Raw genomic sequence first — 17,195 nt, forward strand, 5'->3', positions numbered from 1 at the left:
GCCCTTGATGGAAACTCTGCCCACCGTTTCTCTCTCTTGTCTCTCTTTGTCTCTCATTGTCTCTCTTTCTCTCTGTCTCTCTCTCTGTCTTTGTCTAAAAGCAGACAGATGGACATGATAAAAGTGAACTAACTGCAGTGTTAAGGATGCATCTCTAGTCAATGATGTGACCAGTGGTCATATTGTCATTGCTTTTTAAAACAAATAATAGCCTCTATCCATGTACAGCAGTGCACTTATATATCAACAATGCTACTCATAATGAGAAAGGATATATTAATATACATTCCTATCTGTCATTCTACAGATATCGCGTTGAACTTCCGGACGACCTTTGTGAGCACATCGGGCCAGGTGGTGTATGACGCTCGCTCCATCTGTGTGCACTACGTCACCACCTGGCTGTTTGTTGACCTCATCGCTGCATTGCCCTTTGACCTGCTATATGCGTTTAACGTCAGTGTGGTGAGTGTCTGTGTGGGACTGGTTACAGGACAAAATGATAGAAGTAAAGATAAACAGTGTTTCTGGTTGGTATAGTGGTGTGAGGGATGGATTGTTAAGGAAACGGACACCATATTAGCTTCGGAACTGTCCCTACTAAGATCAATCCAGATATGTTACACAAGGCATTATGGGTACTGTAGTACATCACGCTACAAAGGATCTCTGAAATGTTGGACTGATACCTAAAATGTCAGGATTCATCAAACGCTGTGACGGAGCTCATAATTGATGTCTTTGTGTGTGTTTCTTGTAGTACTTTGGGGTCCACCTGCTGAAGACAGTGCGGTTGCTACGCCTGCTAAGGCTGCTACAGAAGCTAGAGCGTTACTCCCAGTACAGTGCTGTAGTTCTCACCCTGCTCATGTCCATGTTCGCCCTGCTGTCCCACTGGATGGCCTGCGTCTGGTACTTCATTGGACGCCGAGAGATCGAAACAGCCCCAACTTCCTGGGACATTGGTCAGTGCACCGGCATGTCTGCATGTCACATTGAGATTGTCATCTGTTTTTCAAGGGAGCCAAGAAGCAGCTTCACAAGCACTCAGTCGTTTTGTATTTTATTCTCATGGATGCTTGTGATGCTGTTGCTAGGCTAGGGCTGGCCTTGCAAATCAGATTATGATTGTTAAAGTGACATGCCTTGTCAAATAAAATATGAATGAATAAAACTATGAATGAATAAAACACATAGGGTTCTACTAGACTTTTTGTTCAATGACTGTAATCATGATGCAACTGCAAAATGATGTACCAAATTATTTAGCCTGAGATTTGATCAGTAAACAGCAGTCGTACTTAGCCCTCACTGAGCCCTGGTACCCGCCCCCTCACTGAGCCCTGGTACTTTACCCCTCACTGAGCCCTGGTACTTTAACCCCTCACTGAGCTCTGGTACTTTCCCCCTCACTGAGCCCTGGTACTTTACCCCTCACTGAGCCCTGGTACTTTACCCTCACTGAGTGAGCCCTGGTACTTTCCCCCTCACTGAGCCCTGGTACTTTACCCCTCACTGAGCCCTGGTACTTTACCCCTCACTGAGTGAGCCCTGGTACTTTACCCCTCACTGAACCCTGGTACTTTACCCCTCACTGAGTGAGCCCTTGTACTTTACCCCTCACTGAGCCCTGGTACTTTCCCCCTCACTGAGCCCTGGTACTTTACAACCTCACTGAGCCCTGGTACTTTACACCTCACTGAGCCCTGGTACTTTACCCCTCACTGAGCCCTGGTACTTTACCCCTCACTGAGCCCTGGTACTTTACCCCTCACTGAGCCCTGGTACTTTACCCTCACTGAGTGAGCCCTGGTACTTTACACCTCACTGAGCCCTGGTACTTTATACCCCTCACTGAGCCCTGGTACTTTCCCCTCACTGAGCCCTGGTACTTTACCCCTCACTGAGCCCTGGTACTTTACCCCCTCACTGAGCCCTGGTACTTTACCCCTCACTGAGCCCTGGTACTTTACCCCTCACTGAGCCCTGGTACTTTACCCCTCACTGAGTGAGCCCTGTACTTTACACCTCACTGAGCCCTGGTAACTTTAGCCTGGTACTTTACCCCTCACTGAGCCCTGGTACTTTACCCTCACTGACCCTGGACTTACCCTCCTGAGCCCCTGGTACTTTACCCCTCACTGAGCCCTGGTACTTTACCCCTCACTGAGCCCTGGTACTTTACCCCTCACTGAGCCCTGGTACTTACCCCTCACTGAGCCCTGGTACTTTACCCGCACTGAGCCCTGGTACTTTACCCTCACGAGCCCTGGTACTTTACACCTCACCATTTGGTTGAAAACCCTCCACCAGACTCTGGGTCTATTAAATTAAACCTCTCCCAGGTTAGGGCAGGGGGAAAAGAGGGGAGAGAAGAAATGAGAGAGGGAGGGGAGGAGGGGGAGAGCGTGAGAGGAAATTAGAGAGGGGGGAGATAGACAGACAGAGAGAGACCGAGAGAGAGAGAGAGACAGACAGAGAGAGACCGAGACAGAGAAGGGAGAGACAGAGAGTGAAACAGAGAGAGAGAAGGGGGGAGACAGAGAGAGAAACAGAGAGAGAGAGAGGGAGGGGGCAGAGAGAGACAGAGAGAGACAGAGCCCTTGTACTTCCCCCTCACTGAGCTCTGGTAACCACTGTACATTTATAATGTCTTCATTCTTTTGGTACTTCTGTGAGTGTAATGTTTACTGTTCATTGTTATTGTTTATTTCACTTTTGTATATTATCTACTTCACTTGCTTTGGCAATGTTAACATATGTTTCCCATGCCAATAAAGCCCCTTGAATTGAATTGAGAGAGAGACAAAGTGAGCGCCAGAGATAGAGAGGTCATGATTAGATGAGCTCCTGCATTTTTCAGCATGTTCTAAAAAATATATATAGATTTAGAGTTAGATGAACTTGGATTTGTATTGTCAGGAACATATACAGGATGCTACCCTCTACAACATAACCTTCACTTCCAAATCAAAACTCAAAACCTACAACCTGATTTTGGACGGAATTACGGAATCACCTGGAAGGCTTACAACTACCAAGGATTAGTATTCCAACGCCATACAGCAAATGCTTGAAAACAGCAGAAACCTGAAAACACCATCCACCTGGAACTGAGTGAGGTAATGTTTAGTCTGAAGCTATATTTTATTTCCAAAAGCCAAGAAGAAACATACATTACTTTATAAGGACTGAATGCTAAATTAAGGCTGCCAAGCTTGATACAACTTCAATTAGCACTGGACGTGTCAAGTGAGAGGTGTCAAAAGCCCTTTAGCCCAACAATGGCAGGAGAGTCAAACAGTCTTCTCCAACCAAATGGAGAGGCCTTGGAAGCTGGCCTCCTGCTGTTCAGAGGTAATTAAAATACAGTACCCTGTGTATGTCAAGAATGATAAGACAAGAAAAGATCACAAAATGAAGCTCCTTATGGAAATCAAGAGACACTTTTTGCTGACTATACAAAAATGGGAATATCAGAAACATGGCCACCCCGCAGAGAAGCCAGCAGAACAGCCCACTTCAGCTCCCGACAAAAGTCTCCACACCACAGCAGAACAGCCCACTTCAGCTCCCGAACAAAAGTCTCCACATCACAGCAGAACAGCCCACTTCAGCTCCCGACAAAAGTCTCCACGCCACAGCAGAATAGCCCACTTCAGCTCCCGACAAAAGTCTCCACGCCACAGCAGAATAGCCCACTTCAGCTCCCGACAAAAGTCTCCACACCACAGCAGAACAGACAAATGAAGAACCCCAAGCTCAGCACCCTCACTGTTAGCCACCCGATAGCCCTCCTGACAACCCCCCTCCACACCCACTGAGGACATACACAAGACACAGATTGTACTCCTCATGGACTCAAAATGGGAAAATATATACAAGAAAAAAAAACATTTTCCCAAACACAGTGTGTCTAAACTCTGGTGTCCAAACACTCAGTGTGCCTAGACCTTCTGTTTGAGGACCAAGTAAGTTCACCTAGCCACATAATATTACACACAGGCACACTAACCTGAGAACACAGCAGGAAAGGGTGGCCACAGCACTGGAAGGGAGTGATTGAAAAAGCTTCTTAGACTTTCCCCAATGCACAAGTGGTTATCTTCCATCCTGCTACCACGACGAAAAGACTTCCACCCTGCTACCATTACAGCGGGTAAACGCAAGAATTTCCTGTGACTGTGCCTTAAAACCAAATGTTTTCCTGGCCCACCACTCCACCCTGGACTTGAACAGCCTCTATGACCAGGTCCACCTCTACAAGGCAGCAGTGCTCACCTTCGGCCCGGACCCCTAAAGGACATCGCTCTCAACGCAGCCCCAACACTTCACACAGGAGCAACAGATCAATTGACCTATGCCCCTCTTGCCTGCCCCCATGCACCCAACCCCCGCAAAGAGGGCCTCAACATGGAAGTCACACATACGCCCAGGCCGTGAGCGGGCAAACAGGCCCAAACCCCCACTCTTACACTAGCCCAAGCCATGGCATGTTGCCAGATGCTCAGCAGGCTCTACTCAACTTACTGGCCTGAGGGCCAAACCACAACGACCAACAACATTGGACACTTTATGGAACACAAAGCCTCCACTATCTAATCCTGGTTAAATCAAGGCCTGAGGTCATCTGCCTTTGGCCTAAAGAGCAGGAACCTGGACTTCATCAAAGAAATTGTAAATACAGACATTGTCATCCTACAAGAAATCTGGTTGCCCTCTAAGTTACAGGGAGGTTGGTAGTCAGCTCCCATCCACCAAACTACCAGGTGGTGAAACAGGGAAGGGACTCAGGGAGTATGCTAATTTGGTATAGAGCAGACCTAACTCACTTCCATTAAATTAATCAAAACACTGATCTTAACAGAGAAAAATGTCCTCTTGTGTGCTACCTATATCCCCCCAATAGAATCCCCAAACTTTAATGTAGACAGCTTCTCCATTCTGGAGGGGGAAATCAATCATTTCCCAGGCCCCAGGGACATGTACTAGTCTGTGGCGACCTAAAGCCAGAACCGGACAAGAACCTGACACCCTCAGCACACAGGGGGACAAGCAACTACCTGAGGTGACAGCATTCCCTCCCCATATGCCCCCCTAGCACAACTAGACAACATAACCAACAAAAAACAGGTCACAACTCCTGCCAGCTCTATCGCACGCTAGGGTATGTACATAGTCAATGGTAGGCTTCGAGGGACTCCTATGTAGTACACCTATAGCTCATCTCTTGGTAGTAGTACTGGTAGACTACTTTATCACTGACCTCAACCCAGAGTCTCTCAGAGCATTCACAGTCCAGCCCACTGACAACCCCTATCAGACCACAGCAAAATCACAGTCTACTTGACAAAGCATACTCAATCATGAGGCAACAATCCAAAGGAACTGAGTAATATTAGAAATGCTATATAGGGAAGGATAATAGTGAATATAATAGTGAAGGTGTAAACTTGGCAGTAGAAAATCTTAACAGTATATTTGACCTCTCAGCTTCCCTATCAAATCTAAAAATCTCAAATAGAAAACCGAAGAAAATGAACAACAATGACACTGGTTTGATGAAGAATGCAAAAATATAAAAAAGAAATTGAGAAACTTGTCCAACCAAAAACCATAGAGAATCGGAAAACCTGATTCTACGCCTTCACTATGGTGAATCACTAAAACAATACAGAAATACACTACGGAGAAAAAAAAGGAACAGCACGTCAGAAATCAGCGCAATGTATTGAAGAATCCATAGACTAAACACTTCTGGGAAAATTGGAAAACACTAACAAACAAAACACAAAGAATTATCTATCCAAAATGGAGATGTATGGGTAACCACTTCCTCCAATCTTCTTGGCTTTATAACAAAGATCCACAAAAAGTGGAGGACAAATTGCCCCCAATAACCACCGTGGGATATATGTCAACAGCAACCTTGTGAGAAATCCTCTGCATTAACAGCAGACTCGTACATTTCCTCAGTGAAAACAATGTACTGAGGCAAATGTCAAATTGGCTTTTTAACCAAATATCGTACGGCAGACCACTTATTTCACCCTGCACACCCTAATTGACAAGTAAACAAACAAAAACAAAATGTTTTTGTTTCTTTCAAAAAAGCCTTTGACTCAATTTGACATGAGGGTCTGCTATACAAATTGATGGAAAGTGGTGTTGGGGAAAAAACATACAACATTATAAAATTAATGTACACAACAACAAGTTATGCGGTTAAATAGGCCAAAAAAAAAAAACATTTCTTCCCACAGGGCCGTGGGTGAGACAGGGATGCAGTCTTAAGCCCCACCCCTCAGTCAACATATATATCAACGAATGGCGAGGGCACTAGAACAGTCTGCAGCACCTGGCCTTACCCTACTAGAATCAGAAGTCAAATGTCTACCTGTTTGCTGAGATCTGGTGCTTCATGTCACCAACCATGGGAGGGCCTACAGCAGCACCTAGATCTTCTGCACAGATTCTGCCAGACCTGGGCCCTGACGTAAATCCTCAGTAAGACCAAAATATGGGTGTTCCAAAAAAGGGTCCAGTCGCCAGGACCACAATACAAATTCCATCTAGACACTGTTGCCCTAGAGCACACAAAAACTATACATACCTCAGCCTAAACATCAGTGCCACGGGTAACTTCCACAAGCTGTGAACAATCTGAGAGACAAGGCAGAAGAGGGGCATTTTATGCCATCAAAAGGAACATAAAATTCAACATACCAATTAGGATCTGGCTAAAAATACTTGGATCAGTTATAAAACCCATTGCCCTTTATGGTTGTGAGGTCTGGGGTCCGCTCACCAACCAAGAATTCACAATTTTTATTTTATTTTTTTATTCACCTTCATTTAACCAGGTAGGCCAGTTGAGAACAAGTTTTAATTTACAACTGCAACCTGGCCAAGATAAAGCAAAGCAGTTGCGACAATATCACGTCCTGACCTTGTAAGATGTCATTTTCTATAGTAGAGTAGGTCAGGGGTGTGACAGGGGTATTTGGGTGGTTTCTATGTTTTCTATTTCTAGTTTAGTTCTAGTATTCTATTTCTATGTTGGAGGTTTTTGGGATGATCTCCAATTAAAGGCAGCTGTTCGCGTTGTCTCTAATTGGAGATCATATTTAAGTTGGGGGGTTTTTTCTAGTGTGTTTGTGGGCAGTTTGATTTCTGTTTAGTTGTGTTCTGTGTAGACTTTAATACCTGACAGAAACTGTTAGCTGATTGTTTTTTCTCTTTGTTATTTTCTTTAGTGTTCTGAGTTTATAAGTAATTATGAGCACTCAACACGCTGCGCCTTGGTCCCCTCTATAAACGACAGCCGTTACAGACAAAAAAACAACAACACAGGAGATTAACACATGGGGATAAACAGACGTACAGGTCAATAACACAATAGAAAAATCGATATACAGTGTATGCAAATGTAGTAAGATTAGGGAGGTAAGGCAATAAAGTAGGCCATAGTGCAAAATAATTACAAATTTGCATTGACCTGAGTGATAGATGTGCGAGATGATGTGCAAGTAGAAATACTGGTGTGCAAAATCAAAAATAACAATATGGGGAGTGAGGTAGTTGGAATGGGCTATTTACAGATGGGCTGTGTACAGGTGCAGTGTCCCACAACATGGGACAAACACCAAATTGAGTTTCTGCATGCAGTATTCTGCGTGTACAACGCAGACACCAAATAATGCATGCAGAGCAGAATTAGGCCGATACCCACTATTTATCAAATGCCAGAAAAGAGCCGTTAAAATTGTACAACCACCTAAAAGGAAGCGATTCCCAAACCTTCCCATAACAAAGCCCATCACCTACAGAGAGATGAACCTGGAGAAGAGTCCCCTAAGCAAGCTGGTCCGGGGCTCTGTTCACAAACACACCCACAGAGCCCCAGGACAGCAACACAATTAGACCCAACCAATCATGAGAAAAGAAAAAGATAATTACTTGACACATTGGAAAGAATTAACAAAAAAACAAGCAAACTAGAACGCTATTTGGCCCTAAACAGAGAGTACACAGTGGCAGAATACCTGACCGCTGTGACTGACCCAAACTTAAGGAAAGATTGACTACGTACAGACTCAGTGAGCATAGCTTGCTATTGAGAAAGGCAGACCTGGCTCTCAAGAGAAGACAGGCTATGTGCACACTGCCCACAAAATGAGGTGGAAAACATGAGCTGCACTTCCTAACCCCTGCCCATTTTGACCATATTAGAGACACATATTTCCCTCAGATTATACAGATCCACAAACAGTCAGAAAACAAACCCGATTTTGATGAACTCCCATATCTACTGGTGAAATACCAGTGTGACATCACAGCAGCAAGATTTGTGACCTGTTGACAAATGGAAAAGGAAGAACAAACACCATTGTAAATACAACCCATATTTATGTTTCTTTTTTTTCCCTTTTGTACTTGAACTATTTGTACATCGTTACAACACTGTAATGTTACAACATTTGTAAGGTCTTTATTATTTTGGAACTTCTATGAGTGTAATGTTTACTGTCCATTTTTATTGTTTGTTTAACTTTTGTTTATTATCTACTATTCACCGGCTTGGGAAATGTAACATATGTTTTCCCATGCCAATAATGCCCCTTGAATTGAATTGACAGACAGACAGAGCGAGAGAGACAGACAGAGAGAGAGAGAGAGAAGGGGGGGAAGATGGAAAAAAGTCAGGTGAGCGATGTGATTATTTGTGTGTGTTAAAGCCCAGTGTTCATATCTCAGACTGAGCTCTGCTAGACAACGAGAGAACGTGCCTGAAAAGAGGCTTTAGTTCTGTCACGTTACTGCTGCTTTCCAGCTGAACCACCCCCACAAATAATCTGACAGAAAACAGACACACTCATTTTTGTCACGATTCGTCGTACAGAGCGGACCAAGTGCGCAGCATTATTAGAGTTCCACATCTCCTATAGACCACCTCTGCCCCCATCTGTGCTCTGGACACCATATGTGAACTAATTGCCCCCCCATCTATCTTCAGAGCTCGTGCTGCTAGGTGACCTAAACTGGGACAATGCTTAACACCCCAGCCATCCTACAATCTAAACTTGAGTGTCCTCAATCTCATACAAATTATCAATGAACCCTACCCAGGTACCACCCCAAAACCGTAAACCACGGGCACACCGCATAGATATCATCCTAACCAACTTGCCCCTCATAAATACACCTCTGCTGTTTTCAACCGAGATCTCAGCGATCACTGCCTCATTGCCTGCATCCTAAGTGGGTCTGCAGTCAATGACCACCCTCATCACTGTCCAACGCTCCCTGAAACATTTCAGCGAGCAGCCTTTCTAATCAACCTGGCCCGGGTATCCTGGAAAGGATATTGACCTCATCCCGTCAGTAGAGATGCCTGGTTATTTTAAAAAAATCCTTCCTCACCATCTTAAATAGCATGCCCCATTCAAGAAATTTAGAAAACAGGAACAGATATAAATTTCTTGAATGGGGCATGCTTATTTAAGATGGTGAGGAGATTTTTAAAAAATAACCAGGGCATCCTCTACTATATAAATTAATTTTAAGAATTATAGATACAGAACTTCTTTATGCAATCGCTGTGTCAGATTTTAAAATAGCTTTTCGGCGAAAGCACATTTTGCAATATTCTGAGTACATAGCTCAGCCATCACGGCTAGCTATTTTGACACCCGTCAAGTTCAGTGCACACTAAACTCAGAATTAGTATTAGAAATATTATATTACCTTTGCTGATCTTCGTCAGAATGCACTCCCAGGACTGCTACTTCCACAATAAATTTTTTTTTGTTCCAAATAATCCATAGTTATGTCCAAATACCTCCGTTTTGTTCGTGCGTTCAGGTCACTATCCAAAGGGTAACGCGCGAGCGCATTTTGAGACAAAAAAGTCTAAATGTTCCATTACCGTACTTAGAAGCATGTCAAACGCTGTTTAAAATCAATTTTTATGGTATTTTTCTCATAAAATAGCGATAATATTCCAACTGGACAATAGTGTATTCATTCAAAGAGGATAAGAAAAAACAGCGTGCTCGTGTGAATGCGCATATCCAATCTCTTTGTCCCCAGGCAGACCACTGAGAAACTGAGCTACTATAATCTGCCCAGAGACAGGAGATGGCTCAATCCACTTTCTGAAGGCTTTAGACAGCCAATGGAAGCCTTAGAAAGTGCAACGTTACCCCACAGATACTGTAGTTTCGATAGAGAATCAAAAGAAGAACTACAAATTCTCAGACAGGCCACTTCCTGCTTGGAATTTTCTCAGGTTTTTGCCTGCCATATGAGTTCTGTAATACTCACAGACACCATTCAAACCGTTTTAGAAACTTTAGAGTGTTTTCTATCCAAATCTACTAATAATATGCATATTCTCGTTTCTGGGCAAGAGTAGTAACCAGTTTAAATCGGGTATGTATTTAAACTGGTTACTAATACTAATACTGCCCCCTATCCTAAACAGGTTTTAAGTGAGAGACTTGAATTGTCTTCGCAGAGCATTATAGCATTGACTGTAATGGCAAATTGTCCATTTCCAAAACAGACACACAGAAATACTCAGGTCTCATAAGCCTGAGATCTTCAATGTGTTGTTATTACAGCTCAGCAGTGTTTACAGACCAAAATATATCAACAGCACCAGAAGCTCACAAAACAACAAGTCATCAGATATTTTACAGGCGTGCCTGCTGTGTGTGTACATGCATGTAGCTGTGTGTGTGTTTGTGTGTGGTGCATGTGTGTGTGTGCGTTCATGTGGGTCTGTGTGTGTCCGTGCAGTGTGTGTGTGTGTGTGTTTGTGTGCGCGTGCGTGCGTGCGTGCGTGCGTGCCTGCATGCGTCTGCAGGTACTGTAGGGTTGTACTGTGAATGTCTGCAGGAACCATAGGGTTGTACTGTGAATGTCTGCAGGTACCATAGGGTTGTACTGTGAATGTCTGCAGGTACTGTAGGGTTGTACTGTGAATGTCTGCAGGTACTGTAGGGTTGTACTGTGAATGTCTGCAGGTACTGTAGGGTTGTACTGTGAATGTCTGCAGGTACTGTAGGGTTGTACTGTAATGTTGCAGGGTACTGTAGGTGTGTACTGTGAATGTCTGCAGTCACATCACTAATTCAAAGTCCTACACTCTTAATAAAAAGGGTTCCAAAAGGGTTCTCCGCTGTTCCCATTTAAAAATTTATTTAACTAGGCAGTCAGTTAAGACAAATTTTTATTTACAATGACGGCCTACCAAAATGCAAAAGGCCTCCTGCGGGGACGGGGGCTGGATTAAAAATACAAATAAATGTCATAAAAATATAGACAAAACCCATCACAAACAAGAGAGACAACACACACTACATAAAGAGAGACCTAAGACAACAACATAGCATGGCAGCAACATATGACACACAGCATGGTAAGCAACACAACATGACAACAACATGGTAAGCAACACAACATGACAACATGGCAGCAGGACACATGGCAGCAGCACAACATGGCAGCAGCACAACATGGCAGCAGCACAACATGGTAGCATAAACAAAACAGGGTACAAAACATTATTGGGCACAGACAACAGCACAAAGGGCAAGACGGTAGAGACAATAATGCATCATGCAAAGCAGTAGGTGTCCATGATTGGTCTTGAATGAAGAGATTGAGATAAAAGTGTCCAGTTTGAGTGTTTGTTGCAGCTCTCCAGCTGCTCCCCCATGCTGGCACAGCCACAGGACACTCTAACAAATGGCCAACTATCAAGCAGACTACTGCAGAACCCTGTAGTGCAGTCTCCAACTGAACCAGACACTACACAGGCAATGGAGAGAGAGAGGGAGGGGAGAGAGAGAGAGAAGAGGGGGGTAGAAGAAAATGGCTATAGTGAGCCTGCTGCCTCAATTATAATATTATGTTGTATTATGAAAAAGCGAATAGGTATTTCTTGGAAAGTAAACATTGTGTTGAATGTTGTTTCCAGCAAGTCTAAGTGTGTGTGAGACCTGGATACAGCATTTACAATAGGACAAAAGGAGCATTGACTAAGAAGGTGAACGCAGCAATAAAGGAGTCCTGACTAGTCTATTCTGTGTCCCAATGGCACCCTATTCCCTATATAATGCACTACTTCTGACCAGTGGATAGAGAATTTCCAGCAGTGACAACTCACTGGTGCGCTCCCCGTGTGGGTGTGTGTGTGTGTGTGTGTGGTGTGTGTGTGTGTGTGTGTGTGTGTGTGTGTGTGTGTGTGTGTGTGTGTGTAGTTTCTAACTTTCTCTCTGTCAGCACTTCATAGTGAGACCTGTTTTCCTATACCTTGTTTTCCTCATCTAGCATTCTCTTTCTCTCCATCTGTCTTTCTCTCTCTTCCTCGTCCTCCTCATCCTCCTCTTTCTCTCTCTTCCTCATCCTCCTCTTCCTCTCCCTTCCTCATCCTCCTCTTTCCCTCATCATCATCTTCCTCCTGCTCATCATCCTCTTCTCCTCATCCTCATCTTCCTCATCCCCCTCTTTCTCTCTCTTCCTCATCCTCCTCTTCCTCTCTTCCTGTTGTTTTAACTGCTGTGAAGACTGATCTCTTCCTGTTGTTTTAACTGCTGTGAAGACTGATCTCTTCCTGTTGTTTTGACTGCTGTGAAGACTGATCTCTTCCTGTTGTTTTGACTGCTGTGAAGACGGATCTCTTCCTGTTGTTTTGACTGCTGTGAAGACTGATCTCTTCCTGTTGTTTTGACTGCTGTGAAAACTGATCACTTCCTGTTGTTTTGAGTGCTGTGACTGATCTCTCAGAGAGGTGGCTATCTTTCAGTATCACTTCAAAGCTTCACACTGCAGCAGAACAGACTGATCCCCCAGACTGATCCCCCTCTCTTTCTCTCTTTCTCAAAGACTGACTGAGTGGGCTGGGTGAATGACAGACTGACAGACAGAGAGAGATGGAGTGGAGTGAGTGGCATAATAACAGTATGGAACCCCCAGGGACACATCCGGAGATAAATCACAAATCAATCAAGTTCTGTCTCTGATCCAGTTCTTTACAAAGAGGAGAGTAAAGCCTGCTAGCATCCTTGTATAGACAGGTTTTTATTTTCTTTATTTAACTAGGCAAGTCAGTTAAGAACAAATTCTTATTTACAATGACGGCCTACCCCTGCCAAACCCGGATGACACTGGACCAATTGTGCGCTGCCCTATGGGACTCCCAATCACGGCTGGATGTGATACAGCCTGGATTCATACCAGGGACTGTAGGGATGCCTCTTGCACTGAGATGCAGTGCCTTAGACCGCTGTGCCACTCGGGGTGACAACGTCAGGAAAACGATGAGCACGCTTCAATGGGGCTGAAGGATGTGTGTTGTTATGGTTCTGGATGGCCAGGCAGCTAGTAGCAATGACTCGAAGCTGCCATGTGGGGAATCGTAGGTGACTCATTTCAGCTCATTGTATCTTGTTATTGATATTGTTATTGTCTTGTTTTGAGATGTTTTGACTTATATCACGTCTTTGCTAATATGGAAAAAATTCACTAGCTATCTAACCAACTACTGTAACGATGTATTTAAAAGACAACAAGTGCTCATTGTGCAAATGTACAGTACATTCAGAAAGTATTCAAACCCCTTGACTTTTTTCACATTTTGTTACGTTACAGCCTTATTCTAAAATTGATTAAATACATTTTTCCCCTCATCAGTCTACCCACAATACCCCATAATGACAAAGCAAAAACTATTTTTTTTAAATGTTAGCAAATTTATAAAAATATAAAAAACGGTTATCACATTTACATCATAAGTATTCAGACACTTTACTCAGTACTTTGTTGAAGCACTTTTGGCAGTGATTACAGCCTGGAGTCTTCTTGGGTATGATGCTACAAGCTTGGCACACCTGTATTTGGGGAGTTTCTCCCATTCTTCTCTGCAGATCCTCTCAAGCTATGTCAGGTTGGATGGGGGAGCATCGCTGCACAGCCGTTTTCAGGTTTCTCCAGAGATGGGGTCAATGGAGAGGGTTGCCTCGCTTCTACTCCTTGGGAAACTTTGCAGTATTTCGTTTTTTTCTGTATTATTTTTTACATTGTTAGCCAATAAAATCTTAAATGTTATTACATACTGCACCGGGAAGAACTATTGGATATCAGAGCGACGTCAACTTACCAGTACTACGACCAGCGCTACCACCCACTGCTTCCGAGTATATTACTCGCTAATGTCCAGTCCCTAGATAACAAGGTCAACAAAATTAGGGCAAGGGTGTCAGGTGCGTTGTAAAAGCTAGACCAAGGCAGCGGATATCATGCTCATCTTCTTTATTTATATTATAAGAGAACACTTAAACAAAATATAAACGAACGCCAAACAACAGTTCCGTAAGGACACAAGCACTATACGAAAAACAACCACTCACAAAACCCAAAGGAAAACAGGCTGCCTAAGTATGGCTTCCAATCAGAGACAACGAAAGACACCTGCCTCTGATTGGAAACCACACTCGGCAAATCTGGAAAACGGAACATAGAAAATGAAAACTAGAACCAAAATCCCCTAGACAAAAAACCCCAAAACAAAAAACAAACACCCCCTGCCACGCCCTGACCAACTACAATGACAAATAACCCCTTTACTGGCCAGGACGTGACAAAGGGTTACTTTCCAGAGAGACATCAGGGATTGTAACATACTCTGTTTCACGGAAACATGGCTCTCTCGGGATATGCTGTCGGAGTCGGTAAAGCCACCTATATTCTCTGTGTGTCGCAGGGGTGTATGTTTCATGATTAACGACTAATTGTAACAACATACAGGAACTCAAGTACTTTTGTTCACCTGATCTAGAATCCCTCACAATCAAATGCCGACTGTATTATCTTCCAAGAGAATTCTGTTCCATTATTGTCACTGTAGTGTCTATCCCCCCTCAAGGTGATACCACGACGGCCCTCAACTAACTTCACTGGACTTTATGCACTGGACAAGAGAAATACATATGTAAGAATGCTGTTCGTTGACTACAGCTCAACATTCAACACCATAGTACCCTCCAAGCTCATCATTGCGGCCCTGGATCTCAACCCCACCCTGTGCAATTTGGTCCTGAACTTTCTGACGGGCCGCCCCCAGGTGGTGAAGGTAGGAAACAACATCACCACTTCGCTGATCCTCAACACTGGGGCCCCACAAGGGTGAGTGCTCAGCCCCCTCCTGTAATCCCTGTTCACCCATGACTGCCTGGCATTGCACGCCTCCAACACAATCATCAAGTTTGCAGACGACACAACAGTAGTGGGCTTGATTACAGCACTTTGAGATTTACAGCACTTTGAGATATCAGCTGATGTAAGAAGGGCTATATAAATACATTTGATTTGATTTGATTATCAATAATGACGAGACAGCCTACTAGGATGAAGGTGAAGGCTCTCGGAGGTGTCAGGAAAATAATCTCTCACTCAACATCAACAAAATAAAGGAGATGATCGTGGACTTCAGGAAACAGCAGAGGGAGCATCCCCCCCCCCCCCCCCCCATCCATATCAATAGGACAGCAGTGGAGAAAGTGGAACATTTGGAAAGTTCCTCGGCGTACACATTACGGACAAACTGAAATGGTCCACCCACACAGATAGTATAGTGAAGAAGACGCAACAGCGCCTCTTCAACCTCAGGAGGCTGAAGAAATTTGGCTTGTCACCTAAAACCCTCACAAACTTTTACAGATGCACAATTGAGAGCATCCTATCGGGCTGATTCACCGCCTGGTATGGCAACTGCATCACCTGCAACCACAGGGCTCTCCAGAGGGTGGTGCGGTCTGCACAAATCATCACCGGGGGCAAACTACGTGCCCTCCAGGACACCTACAGCACCCGATGTCACAGGAAGTCCAAAAAAGATCATCAAGGACAACAACCACCTAAGCCACTGCCTGTTCACCCCATTACGATCCAGAAGGTGAGGTCAGTACAGGTGCATCAAAGCTGGAACCAAGAAACTGAAAAACAGCTTCGATCTCAAGGCCATCTGACTGTTAAACAGCCATCACTAGCACAGAGAGGCTGCTGCCTACATACAGACTTGAAATCATTGGCCACTTTAATAAAGGGAACACTAGTCAATTTAATATTGCCACTTTAATAATGTTTACATATCTTGCATTACTCATCATACTATTTATTGCATCTTAGCCTATGCCGCTCTGTCATTGCTCATCCATATATTTATATATTCTTATTCCATTCCTTTACTTAAATTTGTGTGTATTAGGTATCTGTTGTGGAATTGATAGTTATTACTTGTTAGCTATTACTGCACTGTCGGAACTAGAAGCACAAGCATTTTGCTACACTCGCAATAACATCACATACACACATAACATTTGGCTGTGTGCGTAGGGTTGTTGTCCTGTTGGAAGGTGAACCTTCACTCTAGTCTGAGATCCTGAGCACTCTGGAGCAGGTTTTTATCAAGGATCTCTATGTACTTTGCTCCATTCATATTTCCCTCGATCCTGACTAGTCTCCCAGTCCCTGCCGCTGAAAAACATCCCCATAGCATGATGCTGCCACCACCATGCTTCACTGTACGGATGGGGCCAGGTTTCCTCCAGACATGACGCATGGCATTCAGGCCAAAGAGTTCAATCTTGGTTTCATCAGACCAGAGAATCTTATTTATCATGGTCTGAGTCCTTTAGGTGCCTTTTGGCGAACTCCAAGCAGGCTGTCATGGGCCTTTTACTGAGGAGTAGCTTCTATCTGTCCACTCTACCATAAAGGCCTGATTGGTGGAGTGCTGCAGAGAGGGTTGTCCTTCTGGAAGGTTCTCCCATCTCCACAGAGGAACTATGGAGCTCTGTCAGAGTGACCTTCGGGTTCTTGGTCACCTCTCTGACCAAGGCCCTTCTCCCGATTGCTCAGTTTGGCCAGGCGGCCAGCTCCAGGAAGAGTCTTGGTGGTTTCTAACTTCTGCCATTTAAGAATGATGGAGGCCACTGTGTTCTTGGGGACCTTCAATGCTGCAGAAATATTTTGGTACCCTTCCCCAGATCTGTGCCTCGACACAATCCTGTCTCGGAGCTCTACGGACAATTCCTTTGACCACATGGCTTGGTTTTTGCCTTTCCAAATGTCCAATCAATTGAACTTACCACAGGTGGACTCCAATCAAGTTGTAGAAACATCTTAAG

At 44.2% G+C, this 17,195-nt stretch overlaps 1 protein-coding gene across 1 annotated transcript in view; it reads left to right on the top strand.

Annotated features, from left to right (window-relative positions):
- Positions 1 to 17,195, top strand: part of LOC115156292 (potassium voltage-gated channel subfamily H member 8-like) — a 219,652-nt gene that overhangs the window by 143,366 nt on the left and 59,091 nt on the right. The window contains 2 exon segments of the mRNA XM_029703745.1: positions 308 to 465; positions 761 to 965. Of these exon segments, the coding sequence (XP_029559605.1) occupies positions 308 to 465; positions 761 to 965 (363 nt within the window).

Source organism: Salmo trutta, chromosome 20 (genome assembly GCF_901001165.1).
Source record: "Salmo trutta chromosome 20, fSalTru1.1, whole genome shotgun sequence".
NCBI classification, from domain to species: Eukaryota; Metazoa; Chordata; class Actinopteri; order Salmoniformes; family Salmonidae; genus Salmo; species Salmo trutta.